This window comes from Macrotis lagotis, chromosome 1 (genome assembly GCF_037893015.1).
Source record: "Macrotis lagotis isolate mMagLag1 chromosome 1, bilby.v1.9.chrom.fasta, whole genome shotgun sequence".
In the NCBI taxonomy this organism is placed as follows: Eukaryota; Metazoa; Chordata; class Mammalia; order Peramelemorphia; family Peramelidae; genus Macrotis; species Macrotis lagotis.
The window spans coordinates 589,829,435-589,855,241 of NC_133658.1; the positions used below are offsets into that span (position 1 = coordinate 589,829,435).

Genomic DNA, 25,807 nt, shown 5'->3' on the forward strand with positions numbered 1-25,807 from the left:
TCTTCCTGGTGATTGAAAGACTTCAGGCTAACTGAAGATTTTGCCAGGTGTATTCCATTGCAGTGGTCTCCAAAGTGGGATGGATCATGAGTTTATGCCTGTGACCTGATTCTAAGGGTCATTTACTACCAATTCTAGGAAGACAAATCACACACACACACACACACACACACACACACACACACACACACACACACACTTTAATATCAGTGAGCAGGAATAAATGGATTATGATCTAGATCAGAACTATCTTTATATTATCATCTCCTCCCCCCTTTCATCTTCTAAAGTAATCTGTTGGCCACACTGTCCTTTCAGTCATCTAAGCTTGCATAACCTCAGGGTTGACTTCATTTTCTCCCCTCCCATTCCACATAGCCAGTCAGTTGCCATCTCTCATACTGATTTTTATCTCTATCCACTGAGCCACCACTCCCTTATCACCAACCTAGACATGACTTCCTAATTGGTTTCTCTACCCCAGTTAAGGTGCTTTTTAAAAATTACAATATTAAAGCTCTTCATTCTTGATATCTTTTATCCACATTAGATCATTTAGACCCTCTTCCCATCCCTTAATTTTTTTCTCTTGTAGGCAAAAACCAAAACTAAATGTTGATTTCAGAATGTAACTTCCTGGTATTATGGATCAAGACAGCCTCATTCTTACTAAGAAAAAGTATAAGACAGTCAGGCATAGATTTTTAAGGGATGAGAATTGCAAGCTAATAATGCAGTTAATTATTATCTTAGAAGCATCAAAGTGACAGTGAACAAGAGGGAGTTTATTTAGAGGGTATGTACTGTTAATCTGAGAACTGTAGAAAATTGCAGTTAGGATACAAATAAGAAACAGCACTCTACATGCTTGATTTCAACATTATCTGTGTTATTTTAATTACAGTGAGAAACTTATTATGGAACTTCTGCCTATTGGGACAAAATAAATCTATAGCTACAATACAGGGCTCTCCACTTATTTTCATGATTGCTGTATAGCTGTTTATCAGATAAAAGAGATTTCTGAAGTGGATGGGAGTTTGGACTAGATGATCTCTAAAACTTTTTTCCAATGATGGGCACATTTAATAATATGTTGGTAGAGTTATAAATTGGTTCAACCATTTTGATCATACTAAAAAAGTCAAACCATTCATACCCTGACCCAGCAATAACACACCAGCATATACTCCCAAGGAGGAAAAAGGTGAAGTTTCCATGTGTAAAATCAATCATCAAGCATTTACTAATCACTGTTTTCCTGGCACTATAGTTGAGAATATAAAGACAAAAATCAGAAACAATCCTTGCTCTCAGGGAACTTACAGTCTCTTAGAGGACACAATATATACAGCATGCACAACCCATGCCCTTCCAACCTTTCAAGTCTTTCTATATTTTACTGACACACTAGGATTGCACTACATTTTCCCCACAATATTACTCTATCTCCTGTGTCTAGGCCTTGGATTTGCACTGGTTAATCCTCCCCCCCCCCAGTAGCTTGAAATACTTTCCCCTTTTCATTTCCACCTATTTGAAAATCAATATGAATCAAATAAGTCCAAGTTAATTTTGGGGGGAGTGGCACTAACAACTATATTATTCAGGAAAGAATTCACATATTTAAAGTGTCTCTCAAAAGAAATCATGTGGGCTAAGAGGCATCCATAAAAAGGATTGAATTTTGTGCATGGGGAGGGGGAGTAACTGCCAATGTCAAGGTTATAGGAGATGACATTTTGCTTGTGAAGAAGGTCAAGAAGACCAATTTGGCTTTTGAGTGTGTGAAGGTAAAGTGTGTATAATAAGGTTATGTTTCTCCAGATTATGAAGGGCTTTAAGTGACTGAGGAATTTTGTACTTGCCCCTAGAGTGCATAAGCCATTGGAGTTTTCTGAGTAGGTCTGTGATATTATGCTGTTGTTCAGTCTTGTCAGATACTTTCTGATCCCAGTTGGAGTTTTCTTGGCATTTTTAGTTTGCCATTTCCTTCTCCAGTTCATTTTACAGATGAGGAAACTAAAGCAAATAGGGCAGGATCTGAACTCAGGAGGATGAATCTTCCTGACTTCAAGTCCTGAACCCTATCCATTGTGCCACCTTAGCTGCCCAGGGTAACATAGTCAGACTTAAAAATCTCTCCAGCAGTTGTGTAGAAGATTGATTAGAGGGGGAAGAGACTTGAGTCAGGGAGATAAATTAGGAGACTGTTGCACTTTCCGGTAAGAAGTGGCTCTAAGTGAAAAAAAAGGGGACATTTTGAGGAGAAATATTGTAGAGATAGAAAGAACAGAATCTGAAAACTGTTTGGATATGGGGAGTAAATGAGGGAGGAATCCAAGAGAATACCAAATTTGCAATGCAAGTCTATAGGAAGGATAGTGTTGTTGGGTACAAGGATAGGAAAATTTGGGAGGGGATTAGGTTTTGGGGAGAGATAATAAGTTCTGTTTTGAGACTTAATGTTTGAAATGAAGAAACTGAATCCAGGAGAGGTGAAGTGATTTATTCAAAGTCATGCAGATAATGAGTAGAGCTGGAATCTCTCTAACCTCTTGAAATCCTAATGATTATTGGAAACAAATCTTTACTTTGTCCTTTGAGTCATTTGTAATTGAGCCTTGATGTAGAGCATCAGAATAATGGTATTGACAAGATGGGCTTTTATGACATGGAAGAATCCCTCTCTGTAAATATGAAATCATTGAAAGTACTAGGTATTTTACCAAATGAAGTCTTATGTAATATTTTCCTGCTCAAAATTTAGATGATGTATATTAACCTTTATTATTCTAATTTTTTAAGTGCAAAAAAAGTAGAACTATTTAATTCATAAATCCACCTGGAAGGTATTAGTGAGGTATGGATCTAAGTTTATTTTTCTTCCTATTTACCTGTTTTGTCCAGTAACATTTATTGAAATCCTTTCTCCGTTATACAATTTTATCAAGTTTATTTTGGATAGATCCAAAAACATTAAAAAAAAAGATGAAATTTCTAAAATCCCTAGTTTTAGTGAGATCCTTCTGTGCTTTTTTAAAACAAATTAATTTTCTAAATTAAATTTTAATTTAAATGATTATTGAATTTTCTGAAATATAAAATAATATTAAATATTTTTCAGAATATGGAAGTTTCTTTGCTATCAAATTTTTTTAGTATTTTATTTTTTATTTTCTCTAGTTACATGTAAACATTTTTTACATTTGTTTTTAAAACTTTGAGTTCCAAATTTTATCCCTTTTCTCCCTCTACCCTGTACCCCCATTCAGTAGCAAGTTGCTATGGGCTATACATGTTCAGTCATTGGTCATTTAAAAAAAAACTTATTTCCTAAAATAACTCATTGGTATTTTTGCTCACTAATTTTTCCATATACATTTTGCTGTCATTTTATTTGTTTACATAAAATGTTCTACTGGAATTTTAACTGCTAATATTTTAAGTCTGTAAACTTTTAGAAAAGGCACTCTTAGGCAGTTTACTCTTCCTAGCAAAGAGCAGACATCTCTTTTGATTGATTTTTATTGTTAAAGTTTTATGGTTCTCTTACTTAAATCTCATGTGTTCTATATTAGACTAATAAACAAATTTAATTTTTCTTACTCTTCACTTTAACTTATAAAATACCTTGTAATTTAATTTTTTAAAAAAGATCCTAGGGCAGCTAGGTGCAGCTGTGGATAGAGCACTGGTCTGGAGTGAGGAGGATCTAAGTTCAAATGTGACCTCAGACACTTAATAATTACCTGACTGTTTGACCTTAGGCAAGTCACTTAACTCCATTGTCTTGCCCAAAAAAACCCCCAAAATAAACAGAAACAAAAACAAAAAAACCAGATGCTTAAGAAGTACTCTAGAATTCAGAATGCACTTTACTTAGATGTCATATTAGTCTCACAATTACCTTGTGGATTAGAGGTTGCATATGTGTATTGTTATCCCCATTTTACAGAAGAAGAAAAGCTATAATTTTTCCAAGGTCATTTAGGAAGTCATACATATTGAATGAAATGCTATAACAGGTAATCTATTTTAAATAGGTTAAAGGCATCACAGTTTATTATAATGGCTTTTCCTACTTTCTATGATCAATGAGAAAGTAAATTGTTTATACAGATATTGACTGATTATCATATGTGGGGCACCATAAAGTATATGCAAATTTTTCTCTGTAATTAGTACTTCTCATTTTATAATATATTAAAAAAAATTTTATTTTTTTAAGGCAGTGAGGTTAAGTGACTTGCCCAAGGTCACACAACTAGGGAATTAAGTGTTTGAGGCCAGATTTGAACCCACATTCTCCTGACTCTAGGCCAGTGCTCTATTTTGTTTGTTTGTAGGTTTTTGCAAGGCAATGTAGTTAAGAGGGTTGCCCATGGCCACACAGCTAGGTAATTATTAAGTGTGTGAGGCTGGTTTTGAACTCAGGTCCTCCTGACTCCAGGGCCCATGCTTTATCCACTGTGCCACCTAGCTGCCCCTCAGTTCTCTATTTTGAATATTAATTTAGAATTTTCATTTTCTGCTTGCTTATTTTTACATAATTGAGAGAGGATTTTCAAGTATTATATTCTTAGTCTACAAATGAGCCATCATTTAATCATGAATATACTTTGCAGATTTGCAATGCAATCCTGAACACCCTAGAAAGGAAGATGAAGTGCTAGAATACACTAAAATTGTCAGTAACCAACAGTTTAGTCATAAGTGTCTCAAAATATGTTAAGCTTTTCTAGTTTGGTATAGGGTCTGTTAGAGCGTGTGCTTTGATTATTGCCTAGGCTTTAGAATTTGGGGATCACTCATATCAAGGAGATACATAGGAATAGGGTGTTAGTTGGAATTTGTATTCTTATTTCATAGGTGGTAGCAACAGTATTTTAGAAATATTGATGCCACTATCTTGTCATGTATTTAGTATAATGCATAATTTTGTCAACCTGTCATTTTTTCCTCTACTTTCTAGGAAGTGACAGCTAGCAGTCGCCACTATGTTGACAGGCTATTTGACCCTGATCCTCAGAAAGTTCTACAAGGTGTTATGTAAGTAGCTTATTTTAAGTTTTGTTTGTTTTCAGCATTTGAATCTTTTGTTTTATAATTCTTATTTTACTTGAATTATCTTTGGAAAGCAGCACTTATCATTAAATGATTCTATTTTGTTTTACAATTTAAGGAATTGATCTTTTAGTAACTGAATAGGAAGTGTGGTATTACTCACAGTTACAAATACTTATGTGAAAATATTTTTGCTACTATAATAGAGACCTGGTTGATACTCTTGTATGAAATTGTTATTTTTTATATTTTTCCCTTTGATATTTTGCCCTGAATTTTATATGGAGAATTTTTTGCAATCTCAGTGACTATCATTAAGCAGTTTTATTTACAAATAGATCAACTGTTTACATAGCTTGCCATAGCAAGCTTAATTGAATTGAAAAACTTTTAAAATATATTTTATCAAATAATTACTTGATTTTTAAAGAAGACAGTTTTGAAAGAATATAGTTGTGCAAGAGACAAACAGAAAGAAAATAATGTAATTCCTTTTACTTTTAAATTTTTTACTTTGGATTCATTTGTTTCAGTTTTATTGCTTGAAACTTTTCACCAGGTTTTGGCACATTGTGGATCCACAATTTTGAACTTAGAAATTAAAGAGATTGGAGAATGACAGAAGTTGAGAAATAGCCTACTTGGTTAGAAATATAACAGCAAAAAGATTGACTTTTTTTTTGACACTTCCATAGTGAATTTTTGATTTTTAAATCAATGACACTTTTTAACCCATTACTTGCCTTGGAAAGTACAGTTTTAATTCAATTCAACAAATATTTTTAATGAAAATCTTTTGTACAGAGCACCCAGGCATATATTAGGGAGATGCAAGCTTAGGTAAGATCATGTTTGCCTTCATGCAATTTAACACCTCCCTAGATAACTGATATAAAATGCTTCATAACTACATTAGAGAAACACAAAACAAAGTGCTCTGTTAAGTTGCTAGAAGAAAAAGTTGTCATTGACTGGTAGAAGAAGGTTTCATGAAAGAAGCTATTTGAGTTGGACTTTAAGAAATAGGTATTAATTTGACATAGACAATAAGATAAAACTGTTGTATTGAGGCAAACAGGAAGGATGTTTATAGAGAAGGGAGTAGTCAGATAATGACTCTGGCCTCACAGCTTCATACTTGAACTACTGTAATAGTCTCTTTTTTTATTGTTGTTGTTGTTTTTTATTTTTTTATTTTTTTCTCTGACTTTTTTTAAAAATTTTTATTAAAGATATTAATTGAGTTTTACAATTTTCTCCCAATCTTGCTTCCCCCCCCCCCAAGATAACACTCTGTCAGTCTTTACTTTGTTTCCATGTTGTACCTTGATCCAAATTGGGTGTGATGAGAGAGAAATCATATCCTTAAAGAGAACAGAATTCTCAGAGGTAACCAGATCAGACAATAAGATATCTGGTTTTGGTTTTTTTCCAAATTAAAGGGAATAGTCCTTGTACTTTGTTCAAACTCCACAGCTCCTTATCTGGACAGACAGCCCAAAATTGTTCCCAATTGTTGCACTGATGGAATGAGCAAGTCCTTCAAGGTTGAACATCGCTCCCATGTTGCTGTTAGGGTGTACAGTGTTTTTCTGGTTCTGCTCATCTCACTCAGCATTAGTTCATGCAAATCCCTCCAGGTTTCCCTGAAATTCCGTCCCTCCTGGTTTCTAATAGAACAATAGTGTTCCATGACATACATATACCACAGTTTGCTAAACCATTCCCCAATTGAAGGACATTTACTGGATTTCCAATTCTTTGCCACCACAAACAGGGCTGCTATAAATATTTTTGTACAAGTAATGTTTTTACCCTTTTTCCTCATCTCTTCAGGGTATAGACCCAGTAGTGGTATTGCTGGGTCAAAGGGTATGCACATTTTTGTTGCCCTTTGGGCATAGTTCCAAATAGCTCTCCAGAGGGGTTGAATGAGTTCACAGCTCCACCAACAGTGTAATAGTGTCCCAGATTTCCCACATCCCTTCCAACAATGATCATTATCCTTCCTGGTCATATTGGCCAGTCTGAGAGGTGAGAGGTGGTACCTCAGAGAAGCTTTAATTTGTATTTCTTTAATAATTAATGATTTAGAGCAATTTTTCATATGGCTATGGATTGCTTTGATCTCGTCTGTAAATTGCCTTTGTATATCCTTTGACCATTTGTCAATTGGGGAATGGCTTTTTGTTTTAAAAATATGACTCAGTTCTCTGTATATTTTAGAAATGAGTCCTTTGTCAGAATCATTAATTGTAAAGATTGTTTCCCAATTTACTACTTTTCTTTTGATCTTGATTACATTGGTTTTATCTGTGGAAAAGCTTTTTAATTAAATGTAATCGAATCATCTAATTGGTTTTTAGTGATGTTCTCCAACTCTTCCTTAGTCATAAACTGTTCTCCTTTCCATAGATCCGACAGGTAGACTAGTCCTTGATCTTCTAATTTGCTTATAGTATTGTTTTTTATGTCTATGTCCTGTAACCATTTGGATCTTATCTTGGTAAAGGGTGTGAGGTGTTGGTCTAATCTAAGTTTCTTCCATACTAACTTACAGTTATCCCAGCAGTTTTTATCAGAGGGAGTTTTTATCCCAGTGGCCAGACTCTTTGGGTTTATCAAACAGCAGATTACCATACTCCTCGCCTGCTTTTACACCTGGTCTGTTCCACTGGTCCACCACTCTATTTCTTAGCCAATACCAAACAGTTTTGATGACTGATGCTTTATAATATAATTTTAGATCGGGTAGTGCTAAAGCCACCTTAGTTTGCATTTTTTTTCATTAAGCTCCTGGCAATTCTTGACTTTTTATTTCTCCATATGAATTGTAATAGTCTCTTAATTAGTCACCCTGAATCTGATATTTTCTCTGTCCTATCCTTCTGTCACATGGCTGTCCAATCAAATTTTTAGAGCCCAGATCTGACTACCTTTATCTGTCTTGAAGCTTTAGGGCTCTCTTTTACCATTAAGATTTTACAGTCTGTTTCAGTTTTTAGCTTTTTTGGCCTTTTCCTTTCTTGAGCTCCACAGTCCAGAAAACTGACATTTTAGTTTGCAATCATGACAAGTATTGCATAGGGTCCCTCCCAATATAAAATATCCTTCTTCATCCCTGTGGACCAATAGTTCTTTCAAAGCTCAGTTCAAGTGCTATCTTGGATTCTTTTCCCCGAATCTTCAATTGCTAGTGTTTGCCCAACTCTGACTCAAATCACTATTTATTTATTTTCTATCTTTTCTATATTTGCTCATCTGTGAACATTATATTCCTTTAGTAAATTATAAGCTCTTTGAGGGCAGGGACTGTGTAATTTTTATATTTGGCTCTCCAATAACTATTCTAACATAGCAAGCATATTTTAAATGTTTGCTTGTTTGATGGATTGGAGCTTATATCTTTACTTCAATTCTTCAGTGATCTCATTTTTGAGACTTCTATTTCAACCTGTTACAGGTTGCAGCTCATTCTTGTCCATTCTGTGTTGTTCTTATCCATGTCCTATAAATATGCTAGCTTTTATTATTATTAATGATAATGATAAATTTGTCATATGAGCATCACTCAGTTTGTTGAGGACCATCCTTTTGTTCTTTGATATTTATGTGGATATAATGGATTATTATATAATGGAGGCTGACCAGTAGTTATTACTTTCTCTTGATAGTTGACTAGCTCATTTTATTTCTGGTCATACATTTTTTCTGATGACAGCCTAAATACTGTTGGATAAATTTTCATTTATATTGTGTTGGACTCTGTCCATGTCCACTATGAGCTTTACCATTGTGTATCTTTCAGATTATACTTATTATCTTGTTAATAATCCAGGCAGCAACAGAGTATTTTTGCCATTCTTTAGAGATTGTTCCTGTTCCATGACTTGTAAGGTCTATGTGACCTTACAAGAAGAATATTGTTAAAAAGAGATGGGCTTTTGTTTCAGTGAAAAAGCCTTGGGGCAGTAAAAGAATTGTGCAGTTTCCCTCAGGCAATTTAACTTTCTCCTTTCTGTTTAGTTTTAGATATTGCCATTGTACATTTGTAGTGCTAATGGAAAAACTCAGTGGATTTTTCAATTTAATTTCATATGATAGTTTGTATAATAAACATCCTAGTTGGCATAGTGGATGAAGTCTTGGACCTGGAGTCAGGAAGACCTTTGCTGAGCTGTTTTAGATAGTTATTAGGGGTGTGACTCTGCAGGTCACCTAACCTCTGTCTGCCTCAATTTGCTCATTTGCAAAGTAGGGATAATAATAACACCTACCCTCAGAGTTATTGGTGAGGATCAAATGAGATAATAGATGCAAAGCGCCTCGAAAATCTTAAAAAATGCTATATAAATGCTAGCTATTATTATTTTTCATTATTTTAATTTTTCTGTTTACTTTTTCCTTTGTGGATAGTTAGATTAAACTTTTTTGAGTGACTGAATATAATTTAGGAGATTGTAATGTCCCAAATCTTGATTCACTTAAACAATAATTTATGAAGTGCCTATTATGTGACAGGCACAGTGCTAAATCCTGATAATATGAAAGCAAAAATGATTGAATCAGCATATCAGCTATGAATAGGAGTGCCTGCAGGGCCATGCCATTTTTCTTTTGGACTCACCACTGGATGTTTTTCATAACAACAGCAAACACTTTTAGCAAGCATATTTATATCCCAGTTTTAAGTTATACTTAACAATCAGGTCATTAAACAAAGTCATCCCTGTTGTTACCCTTTCCATAGAACCTTGAATGATTTTGACATACATGCTAAGGGGAGACTCCTTGTTGGAGGAAGCTCTAAAAAGTGGTATGTTGTTCCACTGAGTCAAATGTTTTTTGCTATAATCAACAGTAAGCACAGTGGGATCTTAAATCTTTACCCATTTCAGTTAGTTGTAACTATAAAGTGTGAGTTTTCTATAGAGTTATAATTTGTTGTTCCTATTTCATACCTTTTGAAAGATGTTCTTGGCACATGTACAGATGAGTGTCATAACTTTTGTAAATTTGAAAATAGGCATATGAATGAATAATTATTGCTATTCTTTTGATCACTTTTTGGGGGTACTTTTTATTCCCTTATATTTCTCCTTTGAGATACCTTAAAAACTGATTTTTCAGTGCCTTCAAGATTATTTGGTTTTAGTATGAATTGCATGTGTATTCTCTCTCTCTCTCTCTCTCTCTCTCTCTATATATATATATATATCTATGTACATCCTGAACTGTGATATATAAAAGTCCAAATGTGGCAACCCTACTGTCCTTTGGCAAAAAGAGTTTGTTATGAAAATCAGGTTCTTCAAGTTTTTGGATGGGACCAGAGGAGCACACTCTAGCAAATTCTACTATATTGTAAAGACTACAAGGATATGTTTGGCAAGGAACTTTTATGAAAAGACTTATGTAGATTAATTGGTCTCATCATCTGGTGATTGCCCAGTAGGGGATGATTTTGTTTGATCACTGCAACCCATGAAGAGAATAAGAGAGTGGTCTATTAAGCTATATACTTAGCTAGTGATTACTTCTGATGACAGATGTTTACTTTCTAAAGAATATTTTATCTAAATGTGGAGGAGTTGGGCTAAGGAATGTTTCGTTAACAACTCAGGAAACAGGAAAATTCAAAATGATTTTCAATCCTGTGAGTTAATCTTCCTTTGTATGGAGGGTGATTCAAACATTAACCTAGCTTTTGGTATTGAATTATTTGAGATCTTTTTTCGATGACAAAATTGATATATATTAATAGAAAAAATGATTTATCAATTAAGAATCCTTGGCTAGAGCTTAAGAAGAATAATAGATATCAATGTAGGAAATCATTTATGAATATGTAGTAGGTGAAATTAAAGGAAAATACATTAATAATTATAACTTGACTTTTCATAAGAGAACTTTTAGGAGCAGGATGTAAACTGTATCTTTCAGATTATACTTATCTTATTAATAATCCAAGCAGCAACAGTATTTTTGTCATTTTTTAATCTTTTTTTGTTGTTATTTAATTGGATACTTATTTAATAGGATGTTTAATAAAGTTTTGAGTCAATTGTGGAATTGTGAAAACTGGTCTTTATCAATTATGGTGTTACTACAAACACATAGCATTTTGGAAGGAAAAAAAAGACTGTTTAGTTCCTTCCCTTTTAAATAATTACAGAAACAGTAATGGTATAGGTCCAACTTAAATTACAAATTACAAAATGGCACTCTCTCTCTCTCACTGTGTGTGTGTGTATATATATATATATATATATATATATATATATATATATATATATTGGAATTCAAGTTATTTTGTCATTGCTTTAGTCTTTAAGTGATTTAAGTAAAAAAGGGATTTTAAGGAGGTCTTTTAGTGAAACCACTGAATCATCTTTTATTCAGTAGAAAATACGGAAACAAATTATGTAAAATATCATTAGTTTATTAAATTACAATTTCTGAATTATAATTAAATTCGTTTATTTTTTGCCTACTGTGTTCAGTTATTTCTTGGTAGGCAACTCTCTGGATAATCTATCACTATTTTATACCCAACTTATTTAAATTGGAGCTCATTATTTGCAGGTCCCTACTTGTTCTCCCTTATTCCATCTAAACTTTCAGGTCCTCAGACTTCTTCTTTCAAAGGAAAGCATTATTCTCACACCCAGGTTCATTAACTTGGAGTCATTCATTGCTTTTTGAAAAACAATTTTTTGATGATATTTTGTAACACCATAAATATTTCCAGGATTTTATTTTTTTAGTTTTTTTAGTTTTTTTTTTTTTTTTGCGAGGCAAATGGGGTTAAGTGGCTTGCCCAAGGCCACACAGCTAGGTAATTATTAAGTGTCTTGAGACTGGATTTGAACCCAGGTACTCCTGACTCCAAGGCCAGTGCTTTATCCACTATGCCACCTAGCCGCACCCCCAGGATTTTATTTATGCATTTGTTTGCCCCCTGCACTGTCCCCCCCAACTGTCAAAAAGAAAACAAACCAATATAGGGACTATGTCTAATAATGTTTCTACTATTTAGTATCCTTAGTCCCCCTTTCTTTCAACCTTTAGCTATCTATGTAGTTCTTTCTCTGTGCTTCTCTACTAATTACCATCCATACCCTAGCACCAATCTTGATCATTGACTTTTATCTGAGGTAAGTTCTTTTTAATGTGGTTTTCTTTAAATTATTATAGCTATTATGAATTACTAGTTTTCCTTTCTTTGATTGACATCAGTTTGTTTAAATCTTCTGGTGCTTTTTCTGAATTTTTGATATTGATCCTTTGTATTCATATACTTCAATTTGTTAAATAGTTCCTCCAGGGATGAGCACCTTTTTTTTCAATTTTTTTTCCCATCACAAAAATTGCTACTATGAATATTTTGGGTATGTATGTAACTTTTCCTTTTGTCTTTGACTTTGTTGATTTATATACCAAAGGGTATGAATAGAAATTTTCTAGAATGATAGCAAATTATTGTTTCAGAATTATTGGACCAATTCTTTGTACCACCAATAATGCATATTTTTGTCTTCTACCCATGATTTTTTTGTTTTTGTTTTTTTAGGTTTTTGCTAGGCAAATGGAGTTAAGTGGCTTGCCCAAGGCCACACAGCTAGGTAATTATCAAGTGTCTGAGGCTGGATTTGAACTCAGGTACTCCTGACTCCAGGGCCGGTGCTCTATCCACTACGCTACCTAGCTGCCCCTTCTACCCATGCTTCTTCCGTCACCGACAGCCTCCCAGAATCAATTGCCAAGACCTCCTTTAAAAAAAAAATTTCCTGGATAGAACACTGGCCTTGGAGTCAGGAGGACCTGATTTCAAATCCAGCCTCAGATACTTGATAATTACTTAGCTGTGTGATCTTGGGCAAATCACTTAACTCCATTTGCCTTGCCAAAAGAAAAAAAACTAAAAAAACATTTCCCCAATATTTTATATTTATACACACACACACACACATACATACATACATACATACACACAGACACACACACAGACACACACACACACACACACACACACACATTCTTAGATCTTTCTAATACAGGTCTTTAGTACCACTTTCCTTAATAGCCTCCCAATTGTTCTTTCTGTCCTTTGCCTCTTTCTAATCCATAATTCACAAAATAGTCAAAAATAATATTCCTTAGACAAAGATTTTTCTCATGTTAAAATCTCACCTTTTATTACTCCCTATTGCCTCTAAAGATAAAATACTAACTCCCAAGTCTGGGATTTAAGACCATCCATAATCTAGTTCCTAGTTTCTTTTCCTGCTTAGTCATGTGATTCCCTAATATACAATATATTCCATTCAAAGCATGCTACTATTCCCTAATCTACCATCTCCCACTATGATGTTTTCTTCCTCTTTTTTTAAAAATTTTTAAACATTTTATTTGTTTCCCAATTATATACAATAGTAATATGTACCCATCATTTTTTGCAAGACTCTGAATTCTACAATTTTTCTCCCTCCTTCCTTCCCTCTTACCCACAATAGGCTGTCTGACAGTCTCTACATTGTTTCCATGCCATAATTTGATGTAAATTGAATATTATAAGAGTAAACATAACCTCCCCCCCCCCCAAGAAGATGGGAAATCTCAAGAATAGAGAGAGAGAAAAAAATTGTACTTCAGTCTGTGTTCAGGTTCCAATGGCTCTGTCTCTGGGGTGAGTTGCTTTCTTTACCATAAGTCCACCAGAGAAGTTGCTTCAATATTTTTCCCCTCAGTTGCTATTACGAGCTGTACCTCCACTCTATTTCTCCCCACTCTCATTTATTCTATTCTCTCTCTATCTCTCCTTTCATCCTGGCCCTGTCCAAAAGTGTGTTGCATCTGAGTACCCTCTCCCTCGATCTTTTCTCTATTCTATCACCTATTCCCCCCTTCCCTCCCCCCAATTCCCCCTCATCCTGTCCCTTTCCTCCCATCCTTTTCCAGGGCAAGACAGATTTCCTCACCCTATTAAGTGTGTATGTCATTTCCTCCCTGAGCCATTTCTGATGAGAATGAAGGCTCACTCATTCCCCCTTGCCTTTCCCCCTACCCTCCATTGAAAAAGCTTTTTTTTACTCTTATATGAAATCTCTCAGCTTCTTCTTCATTTCCTTTTCCTTCCTCCCAGTACTTTTCCCCCATCATCCATTGACTCCGTCCCTTTACCACATCATACCATTAAATTCCACTCCTTCCTATGTCTTGCATATATATATATATATATATATATATATATATATATATATATATTCCTTCTAACAGCTCTTTTAAATGAGAAAGTTCATATGAGTTATCAATATCTTCTTCCCATGCAGGAATACAAACAGTTCAACATCATCAAGTTCCTCATAGTTAGTTCCTCTCTTCCGCTCCCACTATGGTTCACCAGAGTCCTGTAATTGGAGATCAAACTTTCTGTTTAGCTCTGGTCGTCTCATTAGGAAAGTTTGAAAGTCCCCTGTTTCATTGAAAAATCCATCTTTTCCCCAAGAGAGGATGTTCAGTTTTGCTAGGTAGTTGATTCTCGGTTGTAAACCAAGATCTTTTGCCTTCCAGAATATCATATTCCAATCCCTATGAGCCCTTCATGTAGATGCTGCCAAATCCTATGTAATCCTGACTATGTAGCCTTGGTAGTTGAATTGTCTGTTTCTGGCAGCTTTTAAAATTTTCCCTTTGATTTGGGAGTTTGGGAATTTGGCTATAATATTCCTGGAAGTTTTTCTTTTGGGATTCCTTTCAGGGGGTGACCGGTGAATTCTCTCAATTTCTATTTTCCCCTCAGCTTCTAGGATCTCAGGGCAATTTTGCTGTATTATTTCTTGAAAAATGATATCTAGGTTCTTTTCCTGGTCGTGGCTTTCAGATAGTCCAATAATTTTCAGATTATTTCTTCTGGATCTGTTTTCAAGGTCAGTTGTTTTTCCAATGAGATATTTCACATTTTCTTACAATTTTTGGCTTTTTTGGAAGAGTTTTATTTCTTCCTGATTTCTTGTGAAGTCATCAGCTTCCTTTAGTTCCATTTTGCATTTGAAGGAGTTATTTTCTTCAGAGAGCTTTTTTTAATCTCCTTTTCCAGCTGGCCAATTCTGCTTTTTAAGGCATTCTTCTCCTCATTTGCCTTTTGTTTTGCTTTTTCCATTAGGCCTAAACTGGTTTTTAACATATTATTTTCTTCAGTATTTTTTTGTATTTCTTTCACCAAGCTTTTGATTTGGTTTTCATGATTTTTCTGCATTGCTCTCATTTCTCCCAATTTTTCCTCCACCTCCCTTAATTGCTTTTCAAAACCTTTTTTGAGCTCATCCACAGTCTGAGCCCATTTTCTATTTCTCTGAATACAGAAGTATGTGTTTTGACCTTCCATAGGACTGAAGTAATTCTCTATGGTCAGAGCCTTCTTTTTCTGTTGTTTACTCATTTCCTCAACCCAAGGCTAATTTACAGCACTTACAAGGCTTTGGGGTTTTTTTTCGGGGGGGACACCCCACTGGAACCTTTATTCCTCCCAAGGTCTTAGGCTCTCTAGGCCGTGCTATGATATGTGGATGACCACCACACTGCCCTCTGCCCTGAGGCTATGAGGCAGGATCCAGCTATCTTAGTTAAGGATGCCCAAACTGAGCCCTGGGTCTGAGTGTAGGCAAACAGCAGAGTCCTGTCCCAGGAAGAGCAGAGAAATCTCTTCAGACTTCCTTTACCTTCTCTGGGGGTGCAGGATGCTTTCTCTCGATTCTTGTTGCAGGTTCTGTGGCCAGTGCTCCTCAGTCTGCACTCACCCAGGTGCAGCAGAGTTCTCTCACTGCCCTTTCAGGCTGCTGTGGGTGACCTCTGGGCTGGGCTGGTCAGCGCTTTGCTGAGCTAGGCTGGGCTGTGCCATGGCTTCTTGTCCAACCCCCGGTCCTGGTGAAGCACACCTTTACTGCAGAGTTTCTAAGTTATCTTGGACTGGGAAAATGTATCACTCAGTCATTCTGTGGGTTCTGCCCCTCTAAATTTTGGCTAGAGCCCTCATTTGGTTTTTTGGGGGGGGGAGGTTGGGAGGGTCGGAGTTGTCAGGGGAATGCTGCCTTCATGCCACCATCTCGGCTCCGCCATGTTTTCTTCCTCTAAAGCTGTTTCCCTTGTCTGGAATGAACTCCCTTCATCCATGCTTATTAAATTCTTTATTATTTTTAAGACTTTAGCTCAGCATTCTTATCTTTTCTTAAAACTACCTTCTATTCTCATATGTATCACATGTATCCATAGCTTCAAATAAAATAATTTTTTTTAAGACTGAGATTGTTTCATTATTTTTGTCTTTTCAGTAACTTACAGAGTATTTATATATCCAACAAACATTTGTTAATTAAATTGAGGAAGGGAAGGTTTAAGGAAAGATCATTTTGTAGCTTGTGCACTGCTAGAAAAGCCTAGATTTCAATGACATGCTTCTTTCAAACTTTGGACATCTTTGGGCAGTTGGAAGTCACTGGTTACTTTCAGGGTTTGTACTTCAGCATGTACAAGAATAAGAAATGAAGGAAAGAATGGAAGAAGTCAAATTTTCAAGTCTCTTCTGTTAGTTTGCCAAGGATTAGTCTTACTTTATATCTAGATGATATGCTTACAATTTGCATCTTTTTTTAACTTTAAAAATAAGTTGAGATAGTTGTTATACTTTAAAAATAAGTTGAGATAGTTGCCCTGACTCCAAGAAATTTTTTGGCTTTTCTTTTATAATCATCTTCTCTTTTTCTAACATTATATCTATTTGTCCTAAACAGATCCCTATCTGGCCTCTCCACATAGATAGATCCCTGAGTCATTTCTGCCTGAATTTATTCTCAGTGAAAATAAAAGAAAATGGGGGATGCTCTAAATCTGGTACCTATTCAACTAAATATTTACTTTGTCCAAAGGGAGTATATAAATAGTTCAGGAATTTAAGGCAATATGTATTTTTTTCAATTTAATGATTTTATTTATTTTGAGTTTTATAATTTTCCCCCAATCTTAGTTCCCTCCCCCCACCTCCTACAGAAGGCAGTTTGTCAGTCTTTACTTGTTTCCATGGTATACACTGATCCAAATTGAATGTGATGAGAGAGAAATCATATCCTTAAGAAAAAAAATAAAGTATAAGAGATAGCAAGATTACAAAATAAGATATCAGGGTTTTTTTTTTCTAACTTAAAGGTAATAGTCCTTGGTCTTTGTTCAAACTCCACAATTCTTTTTCTGGATAGAGATGGTATTCTCCATCTCAGATAGCCCCAAATTGTCCCTGATTGTTGCACTGATGGAATAAGCAAGTCCATCAAGTTTGATCATTACCCCCATATTGTTGTTAGAGTGTACAATGTTTTTCTGGTTCTGCTCATCTCACTCAGCATCAGTTCATGCAGATCCCTCCAGGCTTCCCTGAATTCCCATCCCTCCTGTTTTCTAATAGAACAATAGTGTTCCATGACATACATATAACAGTTTGTTAATCCATTCTTCAGTTGAAGGATATGTACTTGATTTCCAATTCTTTGCCACCACAAACAGGGCTGCTATGAATGTTTTTTGTGCAAGTGATGTTTTTACCCTTTTTCATCATCTCTTCAGGGTATAGACCCAGTAGTGGTATTGTTGGATCAAAGGGTATGCACATTTTTGTTAAGGCAATATGTATTAACAAATTTTTATTTTCTATAAAAAATTTTTTTGTTTTTGGGAAGGATAATTTAAGAGTAGTTTTATTTATTTATTTATTTATCTGTCTATCTATTTATTTCATTCATTCATTCATTTATTTATTTAGGTTTTTGCAAGGCAAATGGGGTTAAGTGGCTTGCCCAAGGCCACACAGCTAGGTAATTATTAAGTGTCTGAGACCAGACTTGAACCCAGGTACTCCTGACTCCAGGGCCAGTGCTTTATCCATTGCACCACCTAGCCGCCCCATTTTTTTTTTGTTTTTTAGTTTTTGCAAGGCAATGGGGTTAAGTGACTTGCCAAAGGTCACACAGCTAGGTTATTGTTAGGTGTCTGTGGTGGAATTTGAACTCAGGTCCTCCTGACTCCAGGACAGGTGTTCTAGCCACTGTGCTACCTAGCTGTCCCAAGAGTAGTATTAAGGGAGAAAATAAAACTGGAATAGTATAGTTGGAAAAAGTAATTAATAGAAAGCCATTTTGTTTTATGTATGATATAACTACTATAGAATCATTTATTGCTAGGTTGAAAGATAAAGGAAAAAAACATTTAAAGGTGAAAAAGGGAAAAAGTAGAATGAGGAGATTTTTAAGAATGTATGTTTCCAAAAATTGAACCACATAGGAAAAATGAAATAGACTATCAGCTTTGTTAATGCCAACAAATTTAATATATGTTACTGATATATGCTATATTAATAATATATTAGTATTTAATATATTAGTATTTAATCATAAAATAATTAGATTCAATATTATAAAGAACATTTAAGAAGGAATATAAAAATATAATGCTGAACATTAGCGTGGTTAGCTTTCAGGAGTCAGAAGTCTTTCTATCATAATTTTTCTGAATTGGAGACGTTCACAGTCCTCACCTCTGTGTCAGTCAAATAGACTGTACAAGAATGTGGTCTTGGCTCTTGTCAGGATGGAGCCTAGACCCTGGCAACTCTCCATACAAAAAGCTTTCTACTTTTGGTACCATCTATTATTTTAAGCAACAGACAAAACTTTACTTCAACAGAACCCTTAGTTAATGAAAACTTCCCTCCCCCAGTTATTTATTAATTTAAATAAATAATATTTCTTTTTTTTTTTCGGAGAAAAACATTTGAATAATGGAAAGAGCTTTGGACTTGAGAGTCTTCCTTAAAACAGAAAAGTTAGTGGTTTCTATCTGCAAAGTAGGAGTAGAAATGCTTTTCTGTCTCACAGAGTTGTGAGGAAAGTGAATTGCAAAATGGAAAGTGCCATATGAAAGTGAATTACTGTTATTCCTGGACTGTCATTGTCATTGATGTTTATAATAATGATTCAATGTAGAGCTGCAAAATTCTTAATTATAGAAAGATTGAATGTGTTCTTTATGCCATGCATAGTAGTAAAAGAAAAAAGCATCTTTTAGATAAATTTTCAGTCACAAAAGTTTGAACTAAAACAATTTTCTTTTTAAATTGTTAATGCAAACCTCTTATTTCTAGACTATTCCAATTAATTGAGATATATTATACTTATTTTTTTTTAACATTTAATATCCTTTTTTGTCCTTTTGTTTACATTTTAGGGTCAATCTGGATGCCCTTTGAAATCTATTTTATCTGTTCAAGAAAGTGTTAAGAAAAGGCAATTTTACTTCAGTCTATCCTCCTTTAAGCTATTCTGACCACTCCACACTCAATAAACTCTGGTGATTTCCCATTACCTCTGGGATAAAGTATAAATTCTCTATTTGGCATTCAAAAGCCTTGACCCCCTTTACCTTTTCAGTCTTCTTACCCTCCTCTCTCCTCACTAGCCCCACCCACCAGCTCTACTGGCCTCCAAGCTATTCCATAAAGAAGATACTCTATCCTTTAGCTCTGGATATATTTTTGTTTTGGGTTTTTGGGGTGTTGTTTTTTTTTTTTGGCTGTGCTAGTGTATGGCTTCCTCTCCATCCTCATCTCTTCCTGGTTTCCTTGGTTTCTTTCAAGTTCCAGTTAAAATTCCACCCTGCATGGGAATCCCTTTTAATTTTAGTGCTTTCCATCTGATATTTATTTCCTATTTATTTCTATATATTTTGTTTGTATGTATTTGTTTACTTGTTGTTTCTCCCATTAAATTGTGGGTTCCTCCATGGCAAGGACACTTTTCTTTCTTTTTATCCCCAGAGCTTAGCAAAGAGTCTGGCATTTACTAAGTACTTATTGTCTGGCTATATGAAGGAAATGTGGTGTAGTATAAGAAGTATAGTGTCAAGTATCCGGACATTGATATTTAAATCCTATCTCTGACACTTTGTAGCTGTGTTTGACCAAATCTATGATCCTTTAAGAACTTTGGTTTACTTATCTGTAAATTTTCACTCCTTATCTCAGGGTAGTTAACTAAAAACTTTGTAAACTTTAAAGTGGATTGTTATTGTGAGATAAGAGAATAAATGTTATTTCTCAAAATAATGTGTCCCACAGGATGGAAGGAGCAGAACAAGATAGGGAAACTTCAGTTTCCCAATTCTTCTTCAATTACACATTTATAATATGCCCTTATTTTCTTATTTGAAGTATGTTCTTAAACATTAATAGGCCTATTTAAATGTTAATTTCCAAAAATATTATAAAGTTAAATATAGATGATTTGAGATTTTAAATTCAATATTTCCATCAATGCAAATATGAAAATCAGTAATTTTATTTAAAAATTAAAAATAAGAGGCAAAAAAGGGATGTCTATTATTTAATATTTTTCTAGAAATGCTACCTATTGCATTAAGCTTGATAAATCGAGGGAAGGAATATAGTCAAAGAAGAAACAAAATGATTGCTTTTTATAGATGATGAAATCATTTCCTCAGAGAACATGAGACACTCAACCAAAAAATTAGTTGAAACAATAACTTCACTTAAATAGCAGACTATAAAGCAAACCCAAAGAAATTATCAGCCTTTCTGGATATTGCCAACAAAAACTCAACAGGAAGAGATATAAAAAGAAATTCCATTCAGAATAACTATTGAATATATAAAATATCTGGCAGTTTACTTACCAAAATGCACAGAGTAATTTTAGGACTTCAAAACATTTTTAAAAAATGTACATTTTAATTGATGTCTTTTTTTACATCAATTAAATTTTCCAGTCTATGCTTCTCCCCATATGCTCTCAAAGAACTGTCACTATGAAAAATAAAAAATGAGGAAGAATTTTTTAAAAGCTCTGTAAAACTAACATTTCAAAAGTCTGAAGTTATTTGCAATATTTCAACCCCATGGTTTCCCACCTTTGAAAAAGCATGGGCAAGGAGAAAGGTACCTTCTCATATCTTCTTTGGGGCTAACTTTGAGCATTATAATTTTGTAGCATTCAGTTTCCATTGTTTTGCTTTTCAGTTAGTTTACCTTGTTTTAGTCATTCTATACATTATTTTCCTGGTTGTACTTCAACTTGTAGCAGGTAGATTATAATAAAAACAATATTGCTCTAAACTTACTCAGTAGTGTGAGATGTTGGTCTAAATCTTACTTATTCCAAATTGTGTTCCAATTACAAAATACTCTTTAGAAGTAAGACTTAAATTGCTCATAGTTAGGATATGCTAACATAATAAAAATGAGGAGACTACCTAAGTTGATTTTTGGATTTAGTATTATGCCTTCTCATTTAAAAATTAGAAGGAAGGGGGGCCTAGCAGTGCCAGATCATTGAAGCTATTTACTACTTTTTTTAAAATAGAAAGGTCAATCAGTGAAACAGATTAGTTCAATAACATGCAGAATAAATGAACTTTGTAGTCTAATGTTCATCAAATACAAAGAACCCAATTACTAGAATAAGTACTCATTATTTGACAAAAAACTTGAAGAGAGTATATCTGAAATGAAGTTTAAACCAACTTCAGATACCACATACCAAGATTAGCTCTCTATATACTGATGCTGCTGATAGAATTATTTTACCGAAAGTACCTTCAAGTTTGCAAAGTGCTTTATGGATATTATCTCATTTAATTTTCACAATAACTCTGGGAAGTAGGTACTGTTATTATCCCTATTTTACAGATGAGGAAACTGAGGTGAAAAGAAGTTACTTTCCCAGGGATGTGCAGCTCTTATCTGAGTCTGGCTTTGAACTTAAATTTTCCTGACTCCAGGTCCAGTATTCTATTCATGTTCCACCTTTGATGCCTCAGATTATAATTGTTCACAGCATAAACAGAATAGAGGAGCAGGGAAAAAATGTCCTTTTGGACTTGTGAATAGTGGAAAAGTTTATGAACAAATAAGTAATAGAAAATATGATAGAAGGTAAAACAGTTTTGATTATATAAAATTAAAAAGGGCGGCTAGGTGGCGCAGTGGATAAGCACTGGCCCTGGAGTCAGGAGTACCTGAGTTCAAATCTGGTCTCAGACACTTAATTAACTAGCTATGTGGCCTTGGGCAGGCCACTTAACCCCATTTGCCTTGCAAAAACCTAAAAAATTAAAATTAAAAAATTAAAATTAAAAACTTGCATAAACACACACACACACACCCAATGTAGTTATGATTAGAAGGAAAGTAGCTAACTGGGAAAGCAATTCTTGCAGCAAATTTCTCTGATAAAAGTCTTTTTTTCCCTAGATAAATAAAGAATTGATTTCTTACTGTCTTTTCTGTTTATATTCTTAGTATTTAACAAAGAACCTTGTTCATAGTAAGCACTTAGTAAAATACTTTATTCATTCATTTTAAGTTGATAAAAATAGGAGTGATGGGTGATGGTAGAGTTTTGGGTAGGTGGATTGGCTGAATAGTAAGTGACAGGGGCAGCTAGGTGGCACAGTGGATAGAGCACTGAGCCTGGAGTCAGGAGGACCTGAGTTCAAATCTGGAATCAGACATGTAATAATTGCTTAGCCGTGTGATCTTGGGCAAATCACTTAACCCTTGCCTTGCCAAAAAAACCCTTAAAAAATAGTGAGTGACAAGGGAAAAAACAACAATGAAATATTTAAAAAATTCACAGAAGAGACCAAAAAGTAATTCATAAGTATATGTAAGCAGACTAATTAATTTTTATATTACTATTGTGTTAAATTTAGTATGCACTTAATTCCCAAAATAATTTAAGTTGTATGATTTACAATTTAAATCAACTTTTTATTGAAATATTTTGTTTAACAGCAAAGTATGCATAAAGATATATTTGAAATTTCACATTAATAAAAACTATAATGGGACTGACATGTTCAGGTTTATTATTTAAATCCACATATACTTTATGAACATATTTTTGAATAGTTCATATTAGGCCTTAGATTGACATTATGTACCCAATCTTAAGGGGTTCCTAAATGATACATTAACTTCTGTCTACTGGAAGTGATTATAAGTAGAAGGATCCTAGGTTCAATCAGGGATACTTAGTTTCAGTTTTTAAATTGTGAATTTGTTTCTCTTATAATCTGTTTGTTAATAGAATTCTTGAGAGGTGACATACTGGAAAAGCTCATTACTTTTTTGTAATTTTAATATTAGAGTTAAGCCATTACTTGTTTTTGGAAGGCTGGTAAAGATGGTTTGTTGTGGACAGAGTAATTTTGAACAAAAGCTAACCATCCATTAATATAATGAAAACTCAGTCATAATACAATAGTGTATTGTAGCCTACTTGAGATTCTGTGTACAAGTAACAGAAAAAACCCTGGGTATAAAGGACCTTTGCCATATAGATGGAAATTTTCTTATGACTTATCTACTTTCTAATAACTCTTTAGTGGTACCTTTTACTTAAGGGATATTTGGAATAGGATATAAATCATTAAAAAATTTCCTTTATTTTAAGATGAAAAGTGTGTGTGTGTGTGTGTGTGTGTGTGTGTGTGTGTGTGTGTGTGTGTGTGTGTGTGTGTGTGTGTGTCTGTCTGTCTGTCTGTCTGTCTGTCTGTCTGTCAGACTTAGGAAAACATTTTTCCAGGTTCTAAGACTATAGTAAAGTTTCTGAGCACCGTAAATCTATCTACTAGGTTCAAAGTAAAAGCATATCATGTGTTATGCAAGTGATTTTCTTTGAAGAGATCAAAATGCCCTTATCCAGGACCATTGTTAATTGAGAAGATAGAATACTTCTTATAGTACCAGTAATGCTGATAACTGAACTGGGTGTGTGTTTCCTAACAGTTCTTCAAAGTACTTTGAATAGGAGTAGTTGATGAAGCTCAATTAGTAAACCATGGTATTAGAGCAGCTTTAAAGCCCAGTCCCCTTCACTAAGAGTTTTAAATTGTATTAAAATCCTTTTACTTTGACTATGATTACTAAATTCTTCTTTAGGTTTCTGTGTATTCATTGTTTAGTTTATGTAAAATATAGGAAGATTGACTTTTTTAGCATAACAGACTCCCATAATATAAAATTTTAAATTTAATTTCTCCAAACATTTAACATTGTTCATTTTTTGATGGTTCCATTATATTTTTGTATCTACAATAAAGAAACTTTTCAGAGTTACAGGTTATCTGAGAATAGCAAAGGTATTGTTTTGTTAGTTTTAATACTCACACTATTTAGTAACTTTTTAAAACCTTATTCCTAACTACTAATGTCACCTTGTAGATTTAGTTTAGGGGTAAAGCAATAATTCAGAATTTGAGATTTATAAGACCATTTCTGAAGTAAAAGTTACTCATCTCACAAGGGATCATGCAGAACTTTCAATCTCAATTTTACTTTACTTATGTTATTTTTATATAGTTTATGCCTAGAATATCATTAAATGCCTATTATCCAGGAGAGCTTAGAGGGAATTATGGCCTGGTATCTTGTTTAGAGTATAGTATGACCTCCCCACAACATACTTAAATAGATTTCTAGAATAATGATGAATACTTATCCATCAGAAAATTTGTTTCTAAGTGAAAATGAAGATGAGATTGAAATTGATTGGAAGATTGACATGAATATTAGAAATAATAGATAAGTTTTTGAATGTTGTTGGCAAGTCAGCGGCACTGGACACAACAATCAAAAAGTTTTTCTGGAGAATAATTAAACCTGTAAAAAAGGCTGATTTTCTCCTTGATCTATAGAAAGGAGATTTTCTTGTTTCCCTGGAGGTCTACAGATTCTTTATGGCACTTTTATGAGAAAGGGAAATGACTCAAAAGCCTAATAATGGAGACTTGTTTAAGGAGTTAAGCCTTAGATTATCTTCTTCAAAATGCCCTTTCAGTCCTGTGCCATATGTCTTATGAACATGTATTTAATTGTATTTGTAAGCTGCATCATTACTACAGAATAGTAATTGATGTTCATAATGACTTGAGTAGTCTTGGAACACTTACTGTATTCATTGTATTCTGTTTTCATAGGATGGGTGCTTAGAGAGTTAATCTTGTATGATCTTGAAATCTACTTTATCACACACCCCGTTCTCTCAAAGTGCAGTATAATCTAAAGATTCTTCGAATTACACTCCAGGATTGACTTTGTACAGCAATGTAGTCCAACATTTATTAAATGCCTGCTATATGGAGTGCATGCTATGAGGTATTAGAGAACAAAGGCACTACCCATTAATTAATATAGTTTAATAGGGAAATCTGACACATACAGAGATAATTATAAGACAAAATTGTGCATATGTACCAAAGAGATACAAATCAAGTGCCAAGTGAAGCATGGGGGAAGATTACCTTGAGGAAATAGGACTTCAGATGAGTTTTAAAGGATAAATAGAAATTCAGCAAGGAGACAGGATATTCCAGACATAGGGAACAACATAAGCACAAGCAGTCATGACTGAATTGTGAAGAAAGCAAGTAGCCTAGTAGACTAAGTATTTACTAATTTAATATGTGAACAGGAACAGGATATGAAATAAGACTGAAAAGATAAGGAAGTACCAGATTGAGGGGCACCTTGAATACAATAAGTCAAAGAAGTTTGAACTTTTTTATGTAGAGGTAGCATAGTGGATAGAGCACCGGCCTTGGAGTCAGGAGTACCTGAGTTCAAATGTGGCCTCAGACACTTAATAATTACCTAGCTGTGTGGCCTTGATTGGGCAAG

The 25,807-nt window shown here is 34.2% G+C and overlaps 1 protein-coding gene across 7 annotated transcripts in view; it reads left to right on the top strand.

Annotated features, from left to right (window-relative positions):
- Positions 1-25,807, top strand: part of ARMC8 (armadillo repeat containing 8) — a 133,504-nt gene that overhangs the window by 13,520 nt on the left and 94,177 nt on the right. For all 7 annotated transcript variants that reach the window (XM_074214856.1, XM_074214853.1, XM_074214858.1 and 4 more), the window contains one exon: positions 4,976-5,052. In XM_074214856.1, coding sequence (XP_074070957.1) covers positions 4,976-5,052 — 77 coding nt within the window. The remainder of the gene's footprint in view (positions 1-4,975; positions 5,053-25,807) is intronic.